Here is a 22,586-nt window from a genome sequence, read left to right as displayed (position 1 = left end):
AGTGTGTTTAGATGAAAGGTCATTGTACGATTCGTATAAACAATATTGTCAAGAATATGGTTATATGACAGCGTCTAAACGAACATTCTTGGCAAATGTCAAAAGTCTTTTAGACGTACAGAATGGTGTATATATAAAGAAAAATTTTTCTGAGTAAATTTAAAAAAAAATTTTTTTATCCGATAGAAAAGATGACAAAATTCATCTCAGTAAACAAGTACATGTCAGGACTTAAAGAAGAACTAGACCCATTCACATATTTGAATGTTTACTTCTACCATTTTGAAAAGTCTTCATTCAGCAAAGTTTGGAACATCGAACCAGTTAAGTTTGCTATTGTGACTAAAAATGGTGCGAAATTTGAAGACTTAGACATAGAAGGTTTGTTAACAGTCAAAGAAAGTTTTGACAGAGGTTTCAAACCTTAAAGAAGGCAAAGCATACAAACTTGTTATACCTTATGAACCAAAGAAAGCCAGACGACTATGAATATTATGAGTCTAAATAGTTTGAAGTTCAAGGTAAATTGGGTAAAAAGATTTTAGAGTCTAAGCCAGTGTTTACTCCTAAAGAGGAAGAGAACATTGACATTGACCCAGAAATGTTCTAAAAATAAAATTTTATTTTTACATGTCAAATTTCTTCTTCTCTGGCTCTGGTTCTTTCTTCTCTTCTTCTACTTTCTTTTCTTTCTTTTCTCTCTTCTTCTTTTCTGGTGGAGTTATGTCAAACTTCTCAGAACCATATTTATGTAAAAGTTCTTTGTCCTTTAATAGCTCTTCTATTCTGTTTTCTATTTCATCTTCAAGAACAGTGCATGTGTCTTCTTTGCATTCTAAGAAGTTTTGTTGGACTTCATCTCTCCAAGAGGCGTCATCTCTGTCAACAAGTCTGTCATTGACAAATTTTAAGACTCTCTGCTTAATGTTTTATGGTTCTTGTCATATTCCCAGAAACAGAACTTTAGAACAAATTCACCTTTCTTGTTTACACTATGTAAGATTTTATGGTCTACAGATGTTTTGCTGTCGAAAAGCTTGTCTCGAATATAGATGGCGAAATCGCTAGACATTTTCTAAAAAGATAAAAATTTTAATTTTTCTAAAAATATGTTAGAAAAAAAAGTTTGCTGACATTGACAAAAAATTTGAGAATGTTTTAAATAAGAACAAGAGGAAGTTGGAAAATGCTCAGATAAAACCCATACATGACAAGTTCTTATTTGCTCAGAATGGTATAACAGGTCTAATTGCACCACCTGGGTCTGGTAAGACTTTCACTTATCTTAAAATGGCTGCACAACAACAAGAACTAGATGAGAAGAACCCATTCTATGAGTTAGTTGTTATTTGTAGTACTTCTGGTCAATTTGACCAAACCGTCAATTCGTTCAAAGATATTATAAAGAAGTCTAAGTTAGTATGTATAAAAGACTCTGAGTTGTTAGATTGGATAAAGAAGTACCAAAGAAGAGTTTTGAAGTACAATGCTATAAATGAGTATGTCAATTCGAAGTTTAAAGACCCAAATGAGGAAATGCAGAGAATATTAGAGAAGAAACACTTCAGAAACAAACAGAAAGAGATAGAATACATTTCGAAGAAATTGCAATCTTACGATTGGAAGACTTACCCTCATAGATGTCTTCTTATCTTAGATGACTTTGCTTCTCATCCTTTGTTAAAGAATAGAGAACAAGACATGTGTCGAATTCTTAAGAAGCTCAGACACTTTAACATTTCTGTTGTCATTGTGTACAGACAGCCAAGAGTTTAAGTAAGGATGTAAAGAGAATACTTACTGACATTGTACTTTTCCCGGATTGTCCGAAGACGATTTCATGGAACTTATGAAAGAGTCCATGGCAGGTAAGTTTGACAGACATGAACTATGGGAGAAGTACAAAGTCATACAAGACCCTCATACTTCTTTCAGAATTCATATCTACGCGAACAAAGTTCAAATTGTAAAAAGTCAAGCTTGAAAAATGTAAGTGTTTAGTCTTAGTCTGTTGTGGTGCTGGGGCTGTCGGTTCTTCTGGCTTTGGAATGGACTCGGTTGGTGGTACGTCGGACATTCGTTTGTGTCCTGTCGGAAGGAAGAACTTTTCCTGTTGGAAGGAAAAACTTTTCCTGTTGGAAGGAAAATATTTTCCTGTCGGAAGGAAAAATTTTTCCTGTCGGAAGGAAAAACTTTTTCTGAAGTTCGACCAAAAAGTTCTCAATTTTCGAAAATTTGAATGGTTTACGGACGGACAACAGGAAAAATTTTTCCTGTTGGAAGGAAAATTTTTTCCTGTCGGAAGGAAAATTTTTTCCTGTCGGAAGGAAGAGTTCTTCCTGTCGGAAGGAAGGACTCGGAATGCCAGAAGGATTTGACAAGACAATTTACCTTATAGAGCTACCTGAGCCATCTGAAGTCAAGCTTGAAAAATAAATGGTTCATCTACTCTACTTGTTTGAAGTTGTCAAAATACTCTGTTATTTTTTCCTTTAACAATGGCAAATCTTCTTTGAAGGTAAGTATTGTACAACCTTTAATATCATAGTGTGTTTGAGGTAAAGTATCTTGAACTATTTGTTTCACATCTTCATTCGGTGTCATTGAAATCGGTAAGTTTTCGCGATAGAACCAATTTCTGTCAGATTTGTAAATCTTAGCAAGGTCGTAAAAGCTTTTGTTGTTTCTTCTGACTAAATGCAACATAACCATATCTCTGTCTTCTTCATTTTCCATCTCTTCAGTATAAATCATATACTTATAGTTCTTTTCCTTTCCTTTTGGTACCGAACGTGGTATTCTTTTCTGAAGGCTTTTGTCTTTTGCTTCAATGACTTCATCTTTTGCTTCAAGCTTGTTTTCCATCTCTTCACGTTCTTGTCTATGAATTTCATCTAACATCATGAAAATATAACAAGCGTAACGAGGTGAAGCCCACATTGCAACAGCATTTACAAGAAGTCTATGTACATACCAGCCTCTCAAACCATTTAGCAAATTTTTACGATTTTCGTACGGAATCTCGACCCTCGGTTTTCCGAGGGTCGCAAACATATGAGGAAATTCTTCTAAAAGTTCTTTTGTCTGTTGGTTTTCAAACCAATGATGTGCTTGCTTTGTAGAACGAAGAGCATTCAAAATACTTTGCATTTGGTACATATCGTCTTTGACCGAACGAATGAGACGTAACTGTTTGTTAAACTGAACCCACTCATATTCTTCATTTATGGCTTCATGAACGATAGCAGTTGTTGTGTTCTCTGTTGTTGTCATATCTGTCTTTACATACAAAATAAAAAAATTTGTTAGAAAAAAATTAGCGTTATTTCCTGACTTTCACAAAAGACCAAAAATAAACGCTTTACATGTATTTTTCAGCAACTTCGTCAAATAATTTTATAGCTTTACCTATCTCATCTACTTCAAACGTTTCTTTACCTTTCGTGGGAGCACCATACATTTTCTCAAAAACTTCAAGCAGTTCTGTTTCAGCAGCTCTCATATCGTTAACAAACACAACCTTGACTCTATTGACTATACTGTCATATCTTTGAGTTATATTATATGTTCTTCCTATCTTATATCTCTTTGTATTGAAGTCCTTCGGTTTCTGAACGATGTAAAGTAAGCCTTCACTGCAACGTTCCGTATCGAATGAACCATATGTTATGAAGTTATATCCAACAACTGGGTCTAACCATAACAAAACTATTGGTATAAGACTTTTGTCGATGAGATATGCTGCAGTTCCATAGAATCTTACCGATATCATAAGCTCAGGATTTCTTGTCAAAATTTTCTGAGTAGAAGCATTTCTAACCCAGTCCTTTGTTTTCTTTCCAGATGGAGATATAATGTCTGACAAAGAATATTTGTTGTATTTCTTTGAGTATCTTACGTTTAAATCACATATTCTAACCACTTTGGTGTCATTGTCTATCTTTCTAACTGTTTCAAACTCAACCTTTAACATTTTCTGTTTCTTACATACAAGATAAAAAATATTTTACAAAAAACTAACTTTATTTTTTCTATCTTGTATAAAAGATATGATTTCAGGGATTTTTTTTACGAAGTGTCAAAGTTCTCTTCGTAAAAAAATAACAGTTATATAATGAAATTTGGTCATTTTTTTTACGATTTCAGGGATTTTTTTGACGAAGTGTCAAAGTTCTCTTCGTAAAAAAATAACAGTTATATAATGAAATTTGGTCATTTTTTCACGATTTCAGGGATTTTTTTTACGAAGTGCAAAAGTTCTCTTCGTAAAAATATAACAGTTATATAATGAAATTTGGTCATTTTTTTACGATTTTCATGTGTTTTATGCAAGACCGAAAAAAGTCGGTCTAGAGAAATTTCACGATTTTCATGAGTTTTAGGCGAGTAAGATTTTCTATCTTGTATAAAAGATATGATTTCAGGGATTTTTTTTACGAAGTGCAAAAGTTCTCTTCGTAAAAAAATAACAGTTATATAATGAAATTTGGTCATTTTTTCACGATTTCATGAGTTTTAGGCGACTACGTTTTTGTACGTACTCGCAATTTTTTACGATTTTCGTACGGAATCTCTACCCGCGGTTTTCCTCGGGTCGCAAACATATGAGGAAATTCATGAAATTTGGTCATTTTTTTCAGCAAAAATATATTTTAGGGTAGATGGTTAGATCTCACCTCTTTTTTCACCTCTTTTTTCACCTCTTTTTTCATGAGGGTCACCAGGTCCCCAGGTCCCCAGGTAATTTAACTTCTCTTAAAATTACTGACAACATGACATTTTGACAACAACACAGGAAATAAACTTCATCGTATATGTTTTGTCAAACATGAGCGTAAAAGACCCAAAAATATATTTTAGGTGAAGAGGTTAGATCTCACCTCTTTTCTCACCTCTTTTTTCATGAGGGTCACCAGGTCACTCGGTCACTCGGTCAACTAACATCTTTTTGAAAATGGTGACAACATGACATTTTGACAACAACACAGGAAATAAACTTCTTCGTATATGTTTTGTCAAGACTTCATCGTAATGAGCGTAAATCAGACAAAAATATATTTTATGTTAGCATGTTAGATCTAACACGTTTTCTAACCACTTTTCTAACATAACTATTTACAAGCGTTTTACATGGTATATGTTCCATATGTCATTTTACTCAGAATTTTATACAGAATTCAATAAAAATATATTTTATGTTAGCATGTTAGATCTAACACGTTTTCTAACCACTTTTCTAACATAACTATTTACAAGCGTTTTACATGGTATATGTTCCATATGTCATTTTACTCAGAATTTTATACAGAATTCAATAAAAATATATTTTATGTTAGCATGTTAGATCTAACACGTTTTCTAACCACTTTTCTAACATAACTATTTACAAGCGTTTTACATGGTATATGTTGCGATGGTTCATGACTTTAAACAGTTTTGTAGCTTCTATTTCTTCACGAAGGATGTCAAAAGTTTTAACGATACCGAAAGTTTCTTTATATTTCTTCTTGACATCAGATAGAAGGAAATCGTCAGCAGTTGGATAGTTTTTGTTCAGAAATGCCAATATGTCCATTTTATCTTCTGCTGGTTTCTCTACTTCTTTCTTTAAGTCAGCATAGTCGTTTCGCATACGTTCTATCTCTTTGACGGAGTAGTTATATTTCCTCATTGCTGCTTTACATTTTGAACATTGTGGGTTCATTTTAGCATTGTACATTGAAATTTGTCCTGCAAGTACAACTATAGCGTCAATGGTTTTCTTTAACTCAAAAGTTGCTGGTTTTATTTGTTCGTTCCATACTTTACCTCTTCTATCTTTATCTCTTATCTGCCATACACATTTTGCAACTAACGAAACAAAGTTGTCGTAGGTCTTAAATTCTTCAGATTTATATATGTCAGAGATGTTCTTATATACCATATCGCAGTCTTTGTCCATGACTTTGTGGTTGCAATGAAATCCAAGAAACTCATAGTTAACCTTACGTATGAACTTCTTTATTTCTACTGAGTCAGTTGCTTTGACTTCTATTTCATCGAATTCAGGAATAGTGAGCTTTTGTTGTTGTATTTCAGGAAGTTTAGGTAGATGGTCAATAATATCCTGCATTTCATAAAGATACTGTTCATTTGTTTCATCTTTTGCAGTGCAATCTAAATCTCCTTGGAGAAGTTCTTGCTTTATCTTCTGGATTTCTGTTTCGAAAGTATATGAAGAAGGAATGAAGCTTTTCATTTCTACTAACATAGATGTTGGATTCATGACTAAAGAGTTTGGTGAAGTTGTTGCTAACATGTTCTTACAATAAAAATAAAAAATATTTTTTTAAAAAAACTACCTTTATTTTTTATGTTTTTTGTGAAAGTGTCAAAACTCATGAATTTCGAGAGTTTTCTACGATGGTAGAAATGAGGTTAGAAATGAGGTTAGAAAAGTGGTTAGAAAACGTGTTAGATCTAACATGCTAACATAAAATATATTTTTATTTTTTCTATCTTAAGGAAACACACAAAACTCATGAATTTCGAGAGTTTTCTACGATGGTAGAAATGAGGTTAGAAATGAGGTTAGAAAAGTGGTTAGAAAACGTGTTAGATCTAACATGCTAACATAAAATATATTTTTATTTTTTCTATCTTAAGGAAACACACAAAACTCATGAATTTCGAGAGTTTTCTACGATGGTAGAAATGAGGTTAGAAATGAGGTTAGAAATGAGGTTAGAAAACGTGTTAGATCTAACATGCTAACATAAAATATATTTTTATTGAATTCAGAACAAAATTCATGAGTTTTGGTTGAAAGAATACGATGGAGCCAAAAGTGGCTCGACCTCAAAACAAGCATTTTGTGAAGAATATACCAATCGGAAGAATTCCGGCGATTGCTTTTTATACAAAATTCAACGGGTGAGAAAAGAGGTGAAAAAACAGGTGAGATCTCACCACTTCACCTAAAATATATTTTTGGGTCATTTACGCTCATTACGATGAAATCATGACAAAACATTTACGATAAAATATATTTCCTGTGTTGTTGTCAAAATGTCATGTTGTCTCATTTTTTAAAAGAAGTTAGTTTACCTGGTGACACATGGTTACCCGGTGACATGGTGACCCCTTCAGTAAACATCTCATTTTAACTCACTTTTTTTCTATCTTAAGGAATTTCATGAAAATTCAACGGGTGAAAAAAGAGGTGAAAAAACAGGTGAGATCTAACATGCTAACATAAACTCACTTTTTCAGCACTTTTCCGTAGTTATATATGAAAGACAATTCGAGATAAAAGTCATAGTACAATGGTATTATATGTTGCACACCATTTGTTGTGAACCAAACTTGAAAGTCAGAGAAACTGTTACTAGGTGGTTCGTAGAATTTAGAAGCAAAGTCATAAAAGTCCTTACCGATACATAGAAAACTATTGTTGCTTGAACTGAAACTTGCATGGCACATAACATTTTGAGGGTCAAACACGTTTCTATAAACTGTCAAATCTGCTGGTGGAAGTATAAATTTAAATGGACCATCTGGTGGTAATGGTTCGTTCTGGTTTAGTAACCGAAGAAATTGTGCCCAAGAACGTTTGTCTACTTTCCAAAATAAAAACTCTGTATCTCTTGGAGGGTTAATTTCAATCTTTTGAAATGAAACGGTGGAGTTCATCTTGTCATATTCTAGTTTCAGATAGTATGTTCCATTTAGTAAAGAGTCGTATTTTTCTTGAAATTCCCAATAATATTTGTTCATTTGAGTTTGAAAGTCATTTAGAGTTTTCTCAAGACTTTCGTCTGAACGAACTGTAAAGATTCTCATTTCATCAAATTTGTCTATTAGACCATCAGAACCTTTATACTGCCCATGAAAATATACTGCGAACATAAACGCGTTAGTTCTATTTGAAAACAAAACTCTTCTAAATCCTATTGCCTTTGCATCTGAAGGACTTTGAAGCCAACGAATTGGATAGTCAAACCTGTATGCTCGGGATGAAATTTCTTCATCTGAAATAGTCCTACCAGCATTTGTAAAGATATAGTCTAACGGTTTTGTATCTGTTACTTTTGTTCTTTGTTTTTCAACCTGAAGCATTTAATATATGTAAAAATATATGGTTTTAAAATGGTATGCCATTTCATATTTCTCATCTAACAAACAAGTTTCCCAACGGGAAGTATCCAGCATGTTGTCTGACTGCTTGAGGGTTAGGTTGGTACCATTCGAACTTGACACTTGCAATTCCTTCAATTGCATTCAAAATGTCTGAGTCGGAGTCAACCATTTGTTCTCTCTTTGTAGTCTTGAAAGCGTCAAGAAGCATTGCAGCTGTTGTGACATTGCCATGTGCATAGTAAATGTGACCATCCAAATTTGTTATGGTCAATCTGAGATTGTGTCCTTTCTTATTTCCGTCTTGTATGGCAGCAAGTACACCCATGAAGCCTTCTTTGTTCTTTCCTTCGTCAAAGTTTACTGTAAAGGTTCGACCAGAAGTAATTTGACTTCTAACTTCACGGTACTTCTCATATGCATATCTTGTTCTTTCCATGGGAGCATGTGTGTCTTCACCTTTTCCTTTTTTCCTTCTCAAAGGATGCAATTGTTCGTCATGTTTCCAGTAGAATCTGGCAAAGCCGTCGTGTCCTTCAACTTGAGGTTCACTAACATCGAAAGGCATGTCCATAAGACGTTCTTCTTCTAACCTCTCTAGTCTGTTTGGATAATTTGCACGTGCTGTTTCCAAATCCATTTCGTAGCGAAGACCAGACAATTTGTCATAGACTTTTATGGGTCTTCCCTTCCTATATTTAAACTTCTTCGAAACTCTCCAACCATATCTTTGCAACTCTGCTTTTATTCTAGCAGATTTTCTATCCATTCTATATGGGGGCATTTTTATAAAAATAAAAAAAATATTTTTTTTCTTTACTTTACATAACCGCCTGCTGCCATAAGTCTTTGACGCCAACCCATACCAGCTAATGAAGGTTGACTTGGTTTAGTTTCCAAACTAAACTTTGGTTTTGGTTTATCTTCAGTTTTTGGTTTTTCTTCTTCTATCGGTTTTTCGTCACTTTTCGGTTCCTCTGACTTTACTTCACTTGCAGGAACAGTTGTGTCGTCAACATCTTCATAAATATCATATGCCATTTGTTTTTGTTTTCCTTTCAACTTTTTGTGTTTGTTGTAAAGTTTAGAATATTTCGACTCTAAGTCAATGAGATGTTCTATAATGAACTGTTGGTCAGTGAAGTAAACTTTTCCATCTGTTGTCTCGAAAGCTCCTTCAGACTTCAATATTTTATTTGTGAGAGTCTGTTTCTTTTTTGAGATACTTGCCGTTCCATTTTTATGAAAAGTGACTTTGTAGTTAGGGTTTGTATTTCCAGACCTGGCACTTTCTATTATTGAATTTTTCTCTTCATCTGTAAGTTCTTTGACAGGTTTTGACAATGGTTCTGAACTTTTTGTTTGTGGTGTCAAATCTACCGTTTCAACTTCTTCGGTCATTTCATCTCAGTAAAAAATTTTAGTTTGGTTTGTTTTCAACTGGTTGTTTAGGTTTTTTAAGTCGGTCTAAAACTTCCTGAGGTATAGGAAGAACTTGACAAACACGTTGTGTAACTGCTGGAAGCCGACAAATCCATCTTGAACCCATTTGTCTCAATGCTGTATTGTTCATTTCATCTCAGTAAAAAATTTTACATTCCCCAAGTTTGAGGTGGTTGCGGTTGGTTATTGTTTACCCACTGTTGTGCATGGTTATATCCTCTGTTAAAGAATCTTTCACCTTGGTCCATATAGTGTCCTGCTTGGTTATAGTAGTCATTTGCTTTGTTATAATAGTTTCCTGCTTGTCTTCCTACATTGTCCATCCATCCTTGAACTTTTCCTCTTGTTTCAGGATTTGGAATAAGATTTGTTGCATCTCGTGCTACATCCCAACCTTTCTGTACAGTTTGTATAATAGGTTGTGCTTTCTCTTTAAGTATACCTAATGTACTCAAAATCTTCCTTCCAACTCCAAATACACCTCTGGCTATTGTTCCCACTGCGGGCAAAAATCTGGATGCAACTCCTGCTAACGCGCCAAAAAACCCATTTCTTATGGGTTAAAAATGACGAATCCAAACAAGGACCCCTATGTTTCTAAAGCGACAAAGAAAGCACTCATGGTAAAAATCTTTAGTTCAACACCAAATGCTTGGTTTATGGATATCTTGGAAAACATTCCGAGAGTTAGAACAGATGGACCACCATACTGGCTAATATTTGTCGGTCAAAACACAAGATACTGTGAAGCCATACCATTACAGTCCAAAAATATTTTAGATATCTTAGCAGCTTTGACAATATTCGTTGACAAATACCATCCAACAAAACTGACATCTGACTGTGAAAGTTCTTTCAAATCAGACGATATTAAAAACTATCTGCGTTCAAAAAATGTAAACCAATATTTCATTGTCGACCAAAACCATTCTGCTCTTGGTGTCATTGACGGTTGTATAAAAATGTTAAGAGACTTAAACCAACCACAAGGTGGTGAAGCAAATGAAATGTCATATGACGACAAATATAGACACTTCTCCATGGCAAAGATGAGACAAGTTTTAAATATTTACAATAACCGTAAACAAAAAGGTTTGGGAAACCACTCCCCCGAAGAAATGAAAAACAACCCCGACTTAGAGAAAGACTATATATTTAATAATTTAGTCAAAAGAGACAAACAAGAAAGAATGCCGGGCTTCAAACTTCAGAAAGGTGACAAAGTAAAAATAGAAATACCTAAACGCGACCCATATGAAAATACTATTGACTATGACAACAATGGGAACCCGACAGGTACTCACGTTCGTGTTCGTAAAAATAGAAGAAAGTATACAAGAGAATATTATGAAGTTTTAGGCAAACATGGCAAAATGTACAGACTGCAAGCAGAAGATAAAACTACTATTGTCAGACCTCGTTTCAAACTTGTCAAAGTTCAAGGTGGTATACTTTCAAAGACAGTTCCTAACAAATATAAGACAACTCCTGACGAATATGCTAAAGAATTGAAAATGACGACTAAGCATTTCTATACCATGCGTAAACTGTCATGTAAGGTGGCATGTAGTCTTTACTTTGTCCCGTTGTTTGCGTATACCTGAAACGCGATGTGTATGGTTTCCTCCTCCTCAGTGTTACTCCAGTAACAATTTATAGCAAACTTAACGTTGTCTTTAACATCATATCCTTTACCTTTTGTCATTGCTGACCAATCCCAATATCTATGCTTATGCCAACCTGCTTGAGATGTACTTAAATCTATGTAGTGACTGTGCGCAGGTAAATTTTCACCTGAAATCGTTTTACTTCCACCTGTTTCCTTTGAAGAGTTTGCACAATACAAAAACCTGTCGACTATTTGAGTCCAAGTTCCAAAACCAAGTACTACTTCTGGTCTGGTAGAGTTCATTGACGTATAAATAGAGCCAACCGGGTAAATAAGATTCGGCAAAATTTGTTTAAGCACATTGAGTTCCTGTCTTAGATGTATAATACTATTGTCATTAGATATCAAAGTATCTACAAGACTTGTTGCCGGTGGTATTGTTGGAGCTTTACTTGGCAAGGTTGTGTTTAGTGTAATATCATCTGCTGTAAAAGTTGTAAAACTTGTATGTGTATGAGTCTTATTTGCTTTCTTCTCTAACTCATCGTTAACATATGTTTTATCCGCTTTAAGGTCTAAACATCCTGAAACCCATCCTGTATCGGCTTTACTTTTTAAAATCTTCGATGTCCATTCATGGTACCAGTCAACCCTTTCTTTCATTTCGTTATCTTTTTCATCCACATATTCCTTATCTGCTTTCTTCACTAACACACTAGCCACCCATTCCTTATCTGCTTTCTTTTCAAGGCTAACGTTTAAGTCTGTTATTTCAGATATAGAATGTGTATGTCCAACGTCACTTTTCCTGTTTAAGGTTTCTTGTAAGTTTGTAATATTTGCAATGGTATGTGTATGAGTCTTTTTAGAATATTCGTTTTCAGCTCTTGTCACTTCACTTGACATTTTATTGTCAACATATGTTTTGTCTGCTAGTTCAGGATGAGTATGTTCTTTTGTTGCATAAGCTTTGTTAGCTCTTTCTTCTTCTTTTGCTATTGCATCGTCTACATATGTTTTGTCAGCTTTGTTGTCAACATCTGCTTTCAAAAGAAGTTCATTTATAGGTTTCTCGTTTAAAGTTCCTTTTGTTGGATTTATACAGACAGTATGGTTCTTCTTGTCTTGAAATAGAAACTCATCTGTCATTGGGTTTAATGTCAGTTTTAAGTTTCCTTCTTTCAATGACTCAGATATCTTAGAATAGTTTGAAAAGTTTGTTGTGTTCTTATTTAGAGCTTGTATAATGAGTTGTCGGTTGTGTTGTATTTCTCTCATAGACGCTGTTTCATTTGACATTTTTATTCTAGATAAAATATGCTTTCAATAGAAAAAGAAAATTCTAGAGTTGCTACAACTAAACCATTAGATGAACTTTTTACTAATGTAGGTCAAAAGTTTGAGACAGAGACCGTAAAGCATGAAGGCTATCGTTTTGACTACCCGTTAAGATGGTTAAGAGACCCATCCGTCACAAAAGCTATTGGCTTTCGTAGAATGAAGTTCATTTCAGAAGCCATACATGGTTTCCCATTTACAGTCGGTTTTGAAGTTCGATACTATAACAAAGAAAAACGTACGTATGAGAAATTTGAACAGGGAAAACTTTTACAAGTGAATTTGCTTGTAAACTTAGAAACAACTCTTCAAGCTTTTCAAGAAAAAATAAACGATATCTATCTCGAATATGCAAAACAGTATAACATTGACGAAGGAGAGTACCATCTCGATATTATATATGACAGGAAAAATGCAACTGTTAAAATCAATAGAATAGAAGACCTTGGAGAAAACGTTTATATTTCTACAAAATATAACAACTTGGCATGGTATAGATTTCTGAGGATGTTAAATCAGCCTGCAGAATATCCAGTACACCCGGACTTTTATGAAGTCGAAAACCCTAATGGAACATATGAAAATGTTTTCGACTCAGATGCTATTATCGTTCATGCTTCATTTTCTGGCGCCCAAAACTCTTTCTTATGCTTGGCAAATGACTTTTACGAAAAACCTACAAAGTTATACGAACCACCAAGTGGAAGTATTTCAGACTTTCAAGTATGGTTTACTACAGATGGAAGAAAGAGAATAATTCCATTATACCATGCGTTTTACTTAGAACTTAGTTTCATATACAACTACTATCGAACGGTAAAAATATAATTTTTTAATACGGTTGAGGTGTTGGATTTGGTTGCCAACTTGACTGTGGTGCAGGTTCAGGCTGTTGTATAACAGGAGCTTGTTCTTCTGGTTCAGGGTCTTTAGGTATAATACCAACGAACTGACCTACTCTTTTACCAATATTTTTGACTCCGTTCCAAATTCCTCTTCCTACGGTTTTTATTCCATTCCATATACCTCTTCCAACATTTCGAAAGAAGTTTCCAATACTACTGAAGAAACCCATTTACTACGTGTAAAAATCTAATGTCCGCCTAGTCTCTTACGTTTCCTGTTGAGTTCCATAGCATTCTTTAACTGGAGCTCATACATTCTGTTTCTCCTCTGGTAGAAAACATATTCTGGGTCAACTCCTGTGTTCGCGTCATCTGCATAAAGTTGTTTATATCCCACTTCAGGGTTTGTATAAAACTCTTTCCATCTCATATTTGCATACCATGGTGGCAAACCTAACGCAGCGTCATTTGACATGGCAGTTTGCATTTGTACATCTGTTGGCACTTGACCATAGTTTGCCATTGCAGTTTGTATTCTAACTTCATTTGGAATATTCTCTGGGTTTGGTTGTCCAGGTTGCTGTGCATTCGCTAAGTTCTGTGCGTCCATTTAATATTAGATAAAAATATCTCTTACGAGTACATATACTGGACATTTGCAGGCATTGGTTCATCTTCATATTCTCTGTACTTTTCTGCCACGTCAAAGAAATAAATGACACAATGGAAAAAACCTAAAACAAGTAGTCCTATTTCAAACCACATTTACTTACTAGTAAAATTTCTTTGTTATGACACTTTCTCGGTTTATAGGACCTCTCTCATATTCTATCTTGTCATATCTAAACTCATAGTCATGTATGTCCTCTAACCATCTCATAACGGTTTCCAAACCACTTTTATCGGATGTAAAGTAAAAGCATGGACAGTTATGTAAAACGTCTAAAGTTTCTAAAGAGTCTCTCAAAGTCCAGTCTACTTGGTATTGAAAATCCCATGTGTTATAGAACGGCGGGTCCACTATAAAGAAAACATTTTCCTTGTCTTTATATTTTTCATACAACTCTGTCCAACGACATCTCACAAACTCTATACCCTCAATATATTTTTCTATGTCCTCTTTGAAAACCTTTGTATAGTTAAGATATAAAACATTTGACATAAGTGTTTCAATGTCATGAACTCTTATAGAACCACTATATAATAGTCTAGCAGATATACTATCCCAGTCTATATATTCTGCTTTTTTCAAAACCTCTCTCACAATATTTTTCTTATCTAATGGTATACGTTCCATCTTACCTATAGGTATCTTTTCTTTTAACTCTTTCAATATTTTGTTAGTGTCTGGAATATGTTTGAGACGGTCCATATAGTTGTCGAAGTCATTGCATATAATCTTTGAGTCTGGGAATATTGTATGGCACAAATGGGATATATAGAAACTTCCACCGAACAAATCTACAAATGTTAGACCATTCGGTAGTTTCTTAAGTTCTCTCAATAGAATATCTTTACATCTACTCTTATTTCCAAAGAAGGGTAACGGTGGTTTTGTAAAATTCATTTATATATAATAATAAAAATGTTTTTTCCTGAAAAGTGACAGAAAAGGCTTCTCAAAGTATACTTCCTTGGAACGCCTGTAACTTTTCCTGTAGCGACGATAGACCCTTACTTGTCCGGACAAAGTTATACTATTTTGAGTGCTCTACCAAAAATTTTTTATGGGCTAGAGGGCGCAACGCGCCTGGAAGCCCCCAGTACCCAAACTTCATTTATACTAAACATCTTCAGGGCTAGAGGGCACGAAGTGCCTGGAGGCCCCACTACCCTTTTTTTTTTTTTAATGGTTTAAAGTAAATGGAAATATTAAGTACGCATGACCCTTAATTGATTAATATCTATTCAAAATATATCATTTACATGGGGTTTATAACTATGAATCATATTATTTCTTGATAAAATAAACGTACATTTATTATGAATTATGAATTACTCTACATGTGGAAATTTTATACGAAATCATAACGATTATTTTTGATTCAAAATTAATTTTTCCAAAATTTCATTTATAAAGCATAATGAGTTACGAATATTTAAACAAGTATGATGATTTTATAAATACATATGATATGCTCTATCACTTACAACCAAATCATTCAATTGATGAGTTTTTTCAACAGATCCAAACAATTTTAATTGAAAAATACAAAGTTCAAGTTGATCAAATCATCAGAAACTTAGTCAATGCGTGCAAATGGAACTACAGATCTATTGATTCTTACATCAAAATCCTCAACATGCTTTTCACGAAGTATTCACAAAAAACACAAGATATTAAGAAGATTTTTCGTTTTGGCATTAACAATGATATGAAATACAAATCAAATGATGATGAAATCTGCGTTATTGAATCGGATGCAAACTATGATGAAATTGATTTAATAATAATGAATGATCAAATAGACAAATTTAAAGAATTTCTTATTGGCAAATCTCCAGAAGACATTAAAATATATACTTCTGATTTTTCATTAGATGTTCTTGAAGCATGCGCATATTTTGGATCAGTTAATATCTTTATTTATCTTATTTCAGAATTGAAATATCAAATCACTTATGAATGTCAACAATTTGCAGTTATTGGTCGAAATACTGATATTATCAATGAATGTATAAAAAACCAATATATTCACAACCAGAGCTTAGAGTATGCAATATTATCTCATAACAATGACTTTATTGAAGACATTATTCGGAAAAATTTGATTGATTTTAAATTTTTTAAGGATGGACACTCATAGGCTCCTGACAGCATAAAAATGTTATTATCTCACAATATAAAAGGAATCATAGGAATCTACAACTATATCTATATTGTTGGAAGACTTCTTAATGTATCATGCATATAAGTTATATCAATAACTCCATTATGTTATATGATTGTAATCATATTTTCGTTTCATGTTCAAAAACATTAAAATCATACTAACTATATGAGTATTATATTTAGGAAGCTGATATATAGATATGATAAAATGCTAGGTTTTGTGATTAAGAATATATACTTATCTTTTAGATTATATCTTATATAATCTAAAAATTTTGGACAATTAAAAAACATTAATTAAAAATAGAAGGTGAAAGTGTTTATTCAAAGAAGGTGCAAGATTATGATGTTTTGAGGGTGAAATAAATTTAATAATTATTTATGTGATTTCAGAGTAATACAATCATCGGTAGCTTGAAGACCTCTCTTTATAGCTCTTAATGCCGCAAACTTTTTTTGAACTTGCTTTGAATTTTTGAATGCTTTGATTAAATCTTTTGTTGTATCATACATTCTGAAATATCTGTTCATCATTTCTGGCATTGTTGGTAAATTTAACCTGTATCTTATTGCTACAATCGTTTCAAACATACTTTCATTGAAATGCAATATTGTGACTGCCATCCTAATTGGCCAAGAAGCATGCCAATTAATATTTTTATTAGCAAGCATTGCTTTGATATGGTTTATCGATTCAACTACTTGAGTTGAATGAATCTTTTTTACCATATCAAAGATTTTTACGGTATCTTCGAGGAATTTTTTAAATGTTTTTATAGCAGTTTTATTTTTTGCATATTTCCATGGTTTAATCATCTTGCATTTTTCAGGATCTGGACAAAATTTATGATTTCCGGCATAATGTTTAGCGGAATTCAACCATAAAAACTTCTTTGTTTTAATTGACATATGTGTGTCATTGAGAAGTTGCCTAAGCCAACGCAATAAATTCTTTGAAATGCTAGATAAGATTCTGAATTCTGGCAGTTTGAGCTTTTTCTGTATATTGTTAAGAAAATGTCCAGGATCTCTGTATTCTCTGATACCTTTGAACGTATTTTTGATTGTAGAAACAATTTTGACATCGCCATCATGCACAAAAAAATTTACACGTTTTTCATTATTCCAACGCTTCAGCATTCTTTTTAAGCCTTCAAATTCCATTTCATTTGATTTTCCGTTGAAATTACCTTTGAAATTTTTAAAAGATTTAGATATCACTTCCCAATCTACAATTTTTTTGAGTTTCTCTTCTACAAATTGTACATAGCAAAACATTGCATTTCTTCTCTGACTCCAAGAACCGTCAAACAAAAGTCCCGAACATTTTCTCATTCGAGATTTCCAATAATTAACAGATTCTCTGGCAACTTCTATGATAACACGACCAACCTTTTCTTGGACTCGATGAAATGTAGCTTCTGACGGAACTTTGATGTTATTCAGCATGAATTGAAATTCTGATTGGCAAAATGTAGCGCCGCTCAATAATACAGATAGCACAAATTCAACAGTGTTGACGACATATGGCTCTACCCTATTTTTCGCGCTTTGAACTAAGTTCTTTATACGCTTTGCAACTGCTTTTGTTCGCCGCGGCATGAAAAATGAAGAATAACTTGACGGTTTCTTGAACAAATGGTCGCGCATTCAAATATTGTGATGTACGATCAGGATAAAAGAATGTTGTTGCCGTGAATTTAGAAAATAGCAAAATTTCAATTTACGCAATCGAGATATAACTTGATCGTTTGAGCGATAACCATGGCACCCATAGTATTAATGAAAGTACTCATACTTACAATTATTTTCTCCCATAGGAATATTGTTCAATATACTTCACCTATAGAGGAAATCTCGAAATAAAATCGAATTTTTTCAAAAATTACAAAAATCAATTTTTTACAAAGATGTTCGAAAAATAACATTATATACGCATCAAATCAAAGCATTATATGGAGCATTATAATTCTATATATGATTGTCCATCTTGCTGTTGTGCTATTTTTTTTAAACAATAATTTCATTGTTGAAATTAAATTTGCAATTTCAGTAAAAATTGCGACACATCATTTTGAATATAATTGAATTAATACATTTATTGTAAGAATATTATATACCAAATATTAGACTTCCACATGAATCCTGGTATGATATTATAAGTATTGCAAAATTAGAAAAAAATATGCTCATGATATACTAAAATTCATGTTTCAAGGTTAACTTATAAATAAAATAAGTTCGAGAAATGCATCACTAAATATTTGAGCTTGTGCACTATAATGCTATATAATAGTCTTCACTGTTTTTAATATATTGACTTTGCTAGACTTGATTTTTTTCATCACCCTAATGAGTGCCCATCCTTAATGAATTTATAATAGTCGATTCTATGAATTTGAAATTATTCTTCATAATGCTTTAAAAAGACAAAAATTCAATTGTACCATTGTGTGCAGCATTTCCACAATGTGCCGAAATATTCAAAAATGAAAATCTTGATTTGAATAAGGTTAATTCAGATGGTTTCAATGTTCTCCATTTTGCTTCCATTTATAACAATATCGATGTTTGTAAAATCATATTAAATATGTCCCCTGATTGTCATCAAATCATTAATGCAAGGACAAGGTCTAGAGATACACCTCTGCAGTTTGCTGCCCGTGGAAATTATAAAGATATAGTTGAACTTCTAATTTCGCATGGAGCAGATGTTGATGCAAGAGATAATTCAAATTGTACAGCACTTCATGATGCAATGGCCAATAATAATAGAGAAATTGCCAAATACCTTATTTTACATGGCACCGATGTCAATCTAATCGATTATAATTTCAAAACTCCCCTATTCTATGCTATTCAAAATAATGATAATGAAATTGCTGAACAGCTTATTTCTCACGGTGCAGATATTAAGTCAGTTGAAAAATTTAAGAAAAAATGTGCAATTCATTTTGCCGCTGAGGTAAACAATAAATTTATTGTAGAACTTCTGATTTCTCATGGTGCAAATATCAATGAAGAAGGTGATGAAAAAGAAACACCTCTTCATTATGCTGTCAAAACAAAAAGTAAAGAAACAGTGCAATTTCTGATTTCACATGGGGCAGACATTAATGCAAAAAATTTCCAAAATAAAACAGCTCTTCATTTTGCTGCAAAGAATAATGATTTAGAATCAGTAAAACTTCTGATTTCCAATGGTGCCGAGATCAATGCAAAAGATTCTCAAGATAGAACAGCCCTTCATTATGCAGCAAAGAATAATAATAAAGAAATAGTTGAATTCCTTATTTCTCATAGTGCAGATATCAATGCGCATGATAAATTTAAAAAGAGAACTGCTCTTCATTTTGCCGTTAAAAATAACAACGAGGAGCTCACAGAATTTCTTATCTCGCATGGAGCAGATATCACTGCGAAAAATGATAATGATGAAACTCTTGTGCATATCGCTGCAATAAATAATAGTACGAAATCGCTAACAATACTAATTGCGCATGGTGCAGATTTGAATGCAAAATATCTTTCCAAGAAAACCGCCCTTCATATTGCCGCAAGAAATAATTTTACAGAAATAGCAAAACTTCTTATTTTACACTCCGCAGATGTCCATGCAAAAGATCTTTCTGAGAAAACCGCCCTTGAAATTGCAAGAGAATTTTGCTGTGAAAATATTATCAATCTACTCAACTCATATGGGGTTTCTTCATAATATATTCTTAATTGATCCTAATCTTTTGCATATTAAAATTCTTTATTTATTGCTAATTGATTTGAAAATGCTTATTAAGATAAGAAATATGAATTATATGAATTAATTTTTAAACTATTTGTTCTCAGTTTGTTCATAACTATTACTCTATTTATGCACAACAAATCATTTAAAACTTAATTATGGATTGATATTTTCTTGCATAATTAGAAATTTCGGAAAAACGAGTAAAAATATTGGAGATAAATAACGATTATTTTTGATTCAAAATATTATCTATCAAAAAGTTCTGTTTAATCCCATAATGAGTTACGAATATTTAAATAAGTATGATGATTTTATAAATACATATGATACGCTCAATCACTTACAACCAAATGAGTCAATTGAAGAGTTTTTTCAACAGATTGAAACTATTTTAATTAAAAAATACAAAGTTTCAGTTAATGTAATCATCAGAAACCTAGTCAATGCATGCAAATGGAACTACAGATCTATTGATTCTTATATCAAAATCCTCAATCTTCTTTTCAATAAGTATTCACTTACAACAGCTGAAGTAACTAAATTTTTAATTGAAACCAGATTCGAAGGAATGAAAATTACATCAAATAATAATGAAATTTTCGTTTTCGAAAAGGATACAACTGATGATGAACTAAATATAATGATAATGTATGATCAAATCGACAAAATTAAAGAATTTTTCATTAATATCTCACCAGAAGACATAAAAATAAATATTCTTAGCTTTTCATTTGATGTTCTTGAAGCATGTGCATATTTTGGATCAATTAATATCTTTATTTATCTTATTTCCAATTTCAATTATAAAATCAGTGATAAATGTCTCAAGTATGCAGTTATTGGTCGAAATACAGACATTATCAATGAATGCTTGAAAAATAAAAAAGTTGACTTGGATATCTTAAAGGATGCAATATTATCTCATAACAATGACTTTATTGAAGACATTATTCAAAAAAATTTAATTCGTTTTGGTACATTTATTTTATTTGGCATTATCGATTCTAGAAATTTGAAATTATTCTTCATAATGCTCAAAAAAGACAAAAACTCAATTGTACCATGGTGTGCAGCATTTCCACAATGTGCTGAAATATTTAAAAATGAAAGTCTTGATTTGAATATAACTGATTCAGCCCAAATGAATGTTCTTCATATTGCTTCCTATTATGGCAATACTGATGTTTGCAAAATAATATTAAACTCATCTGTTGATTATCATCCACTCATTAATGCAAAGGGATTGTATAAACAAACACCTCTTCATTTTGCATCGCGTGCAAATTGTAAAGAAATCGTTGAGCTTCTAATCTCACATGGGGCAGATATTAATGCCAAAAATAAAACTAATTATACAGCACTTTATTATGTTACTATGCAAAATAACAGTGAAATTGCTTCACTCTTAATTTCACATGGGGCAGATGTCAATGCAAAAAATAATTCTGATTTTACACCACTTTATAATGCTGTTATGAAAAATAACAGTGAAATTACTGCACTCTTAATCTCACATGGGGCAGATATCAATGAAAAATATAATTCTGATTTTACACCACTTCATTATGCAGCTTTATGTAATAGAAGTGAAATTGCTTCATATCTTATTTTACACGGCGCAGATATCAACGCACTCACTGATAAATCAAATACACCTCTAGTCTTTGCAATTTTAGGTAATAACAATGATACTGCTGAACAACTTATTTCTCATGGTGCAAATATAAATTCAATTGAAAAACAATCAGGAAAAAGACCAATTCATTCTGCTGCTTTACTTAATAATAAGCTTATTACAGAACTTCTATTCTCTCATGGTGTAGATATTAATGCGACTGACAATGCAAATATAACGCCTCTTCATTATGCTGCAAAGAGCAATGGTAAAGAAACTGCAGAATTTCTAATTATGAATGGTGCGGATGTTAATGTAAAATGCAATGAAAATAAAACACCACTTCATTACGCAGTCGAGGTGAATAACAAAGAAACCATAAAACTTCTAATTTCTCATGGTGCTGATATCAATGCAAAAGATAATCTAGATCAAACACCTCTTCATTATGCAGCTAAGAATAATAATAAAGAAATAGTCGAATATCTTATTTCACAAGGTGCAATTATCAACGCAAAGGATAATCGTTTGAAAACTCCTCTTCATTTAGCAGCTAAGAATAATAACAAAGAAATAGCTGAACTACTTGTTACAAACGGTGCAGATATTAATGTACAGGATAATCTTAAACAAAGAACGCCTCTTCATTATGCAGCCAAAAAGAAAAATATAGAAGTAGCAGAATATCTGATTTCTCACACTTCAAATATCGACATACAGGATGTTTCTGGAAATACTGCTTTTCACTATGCCGCTATTAATAATAACTTTGGACTTTCGTGGCTTCTTATCTCACATGGAGCAAATATTTATGTGAAAAATAATAATGGAGAAACCCCTGCAGATTTAGATAAATTACAAAATAGATCGGAATATGAATTTTTAAGGAACTTTTCTTAATTACGTAGCACTTTGTTGTTTCAATTTCAAAATTAATGAAATAAAGGAAAATACAGCACCAGCAATCGAAAGTATCATCAAATATTTATCTTAGAATCTTCTTTTGATCTTATTCTCAGATCAATTAAGAATGTAAACTCGTTTTC

At 32.6% G+C, this 22,586-nt stretch overlaps 12 protein-coding genes and 1 pseudogene across 13 annotated transcripts, besides 2 other annotated features; 4 read left to right on the top strand and 9 right to left on the bottom strand.

The window, feature by feature from the left end:
* Positions 1-12,031: part of a mobile genetic element that runs on past the window's edge.
* TVAGG3_0211840 lies at positions 627-1,072 on the bottom strand (annotated as a pseudogene). The gene has a single exon. A coding segment is annotated over exon 1 (446 nt).
* TVAGG3_0211830 (KilA, N-terminal/APSES-type HTH, DNA-binding family) lies at positions 2,657-3,273 on the bottom strand (the record flags this gene model as incomplete). The annotated part of the gene is made up of 1 exon (XM_051226672.1): positions 2,657-3,273. A coding segment is annotated over one exon (617 nt), but the record flags the coding sequence as incomplete, so codon positions are not given.
* Positions 3,429-3,973, bottom strand: TVAGG3_0211820 (organellar and viral DNA polymerase type B; the record flags this gene model as incomplete). The annotated part of the gene is made up of 1 exon (XM_051226671.1): positions 3,429-3,973. A coding segment is annotated over one exon (545 nt), but the record flags the coding sequence as incomplete, so codon positions are not given.
* Positions 5,384-6,298, bottom strand: TVAGG3_0211810 (organellar and viral DNA polymerase type B; the record flags this gene model as incomplete). Its single annotated transcript, XM_051226670.1, has 1 exon — positions 5,384-6,298. One exon carries the CDS (start codon positions 6,296-6,298, stop codon positions 5,384-5,386), a length of 915 nt encoding a protein of 304 aa, XP_051111656.1.
* Positions 7,240-8,097, bottom strand: TVAGG3_0211800 (uncharacterized protein; the record flags this gene model as incomplete). Its single annotated transcript, XM_051226669.1, has 1 exon — positions 7,240-8,097. The coding sequence occupies one exon, from the start codon at positions 8,095-8,097 to the stop codon at positions 7,240-7,242; it is 858 nt and encodes a 285-aa protein (XP_051111655.1).
* TVAGG3_0211790 (uncharacterized protein) lies at positions 8,150-8,884 on the bottom strand (the record flags this gene model as incomplete). Its single annotated transcript, XM_051226668.1, has 1 exon — positions 8,150-8,884. One exon carries the CDS (start codon positions 8,882-8,884, stop codon positions 8,150-8,152), a length of 735 nt encoding a protein of 244 aa, XP_051111654.1.
* TVAGG3_0211780 (phage tail repeat-like family) lies at positions 8,932-9,516 on the bottom strand (the record flags this gene model as incomplete). Its single annotated transcript, XM_051226667.1, has 1 exon — positions 8,932-9,516. The coding sequence occupies one exon, from the start codon at positions 9,514-9,516 to the stop codon at positions 8,932-8,934; it is 585 nt and encodes a 194-aa protein (XP_051111653.1).
* TVAGG3_0211770 (uncharacterized protein) lies at positions 10,179-11,021 on the top strand (the record flags this gene model as incomplete). Its single annotated transcript, XM_051226666.1, has 1 exon — positions 10,179-11,021. A coding segment is annotated over one exon (843 nt), but the record flags the coding sequence as incomplete, so codon positions are not given.
* Positions 12,032-12,484: 453 nt separating the features above from the next.
* Positions 12,485-13,333, top strand: TVAGG3_0211750 (uncharacterized protein; the record flags this gene model as incomplete). Its single annotated transcript, XM_001315099.1, has 1 exon — positions 12,485-13,333. One exon carries the CDS (start codon positions 12,485-12,487, stop codon positions 13,331-13,333), a length of 849 nt encoding a protein of 282 aa, XP_001315134.1.
* Positions 13,334-13,597: 264 nt separating this feature from the next.
* Positions 13,598-13,960, bottom strand: TVAGG3_0211740 (uncharacterized protein; the record flags this gene model as incomplete). The annotated part of the gene is made up of 1 exon (XM_001315098.1): positions 13,598-13,960. One exon carries the CDS (start codon positions 13,958-13,960, stop codon positions 13,598-13,600), a length of 363 nt encoding a protein of 120 aa, XP_001315133.1.
* A 2,181-nt stretch (positions 13,961-16,141) lies between these two features.
* Positions 16,142-18,549: a mobile genetic element.
* TVAGG3_0211730 (zebrafish ch211-108c17.2-related family) lies at positions 16,559-17,785 on the bottom strand (the record flags this gene model as incomplete). Its single annotated transcript, XM_001315096.2, has 1 exon — positions 16,559-17,785. The coding sequence occupies one exon, from the start codon at positions 17,783-17,785 to the stop codon at positions 16,559-16,561; it is 1,227 nt and encodes a 408-aa protein (XP_001315131.2).
* Positions 18,550-18,773: 224 nt separating the features above from the next.
* On the top strand, positions 18,774-19,898 carry TVAGG3_0211710 (cyclin-dependent kinase inhibitor 2C-related family; the record flags this gene model as incomplete). Its single annotated transcript, XM_001315095.1, has 1 exon — positions 18,774-19,898. The coding sequence occupies one exon, from the start codon at positions 18,774-18,776 to the stop codon at positions 19,896-19,898; it is 1,125 nt and encodes a 374-aa protein (XP_001315130.1).
* Positions 19,899-20,202: 304 nt separating this feature from the next.
* TVAGG3_0211700 lies at positions 20,203-22,440 on the top strand (the record flags this gene model as incomplete). Its single annotated transcript, XM_001315094.1, has 1 exon — positions 20,203-22,440. The coding sequence occupies one exon, from the start codon at positions 20,203-20,205 to the stop codon at positions 22,438-22,440; it is 2,238 nt and encodes a 745-aa protein (XP_001315129.1).
* Between the last annotated feature and the right edge of the window lie 146 nt (positions 22,441-22,586).

The sequence above is a fragment of the Trichomonas vaginalis genome, chromosome IV (assembly GCF_026262505.1).
Source record: "Trichomonas vaginalis G3 chromosome IV, whole genome shotgun sequence".
In the NCBI taxonomy this organism is placed as follows: Eukaryota; Parabasalia; order Trichomonadida; family Trichomonadidae; genus Trichomonas; species Trichomonas vaginalis.
The sequence above is the reverse complement of the archived record's forward strand: the minus strand, read 5'-3'. Positions and strand labels throughout refer to the sequence as shown.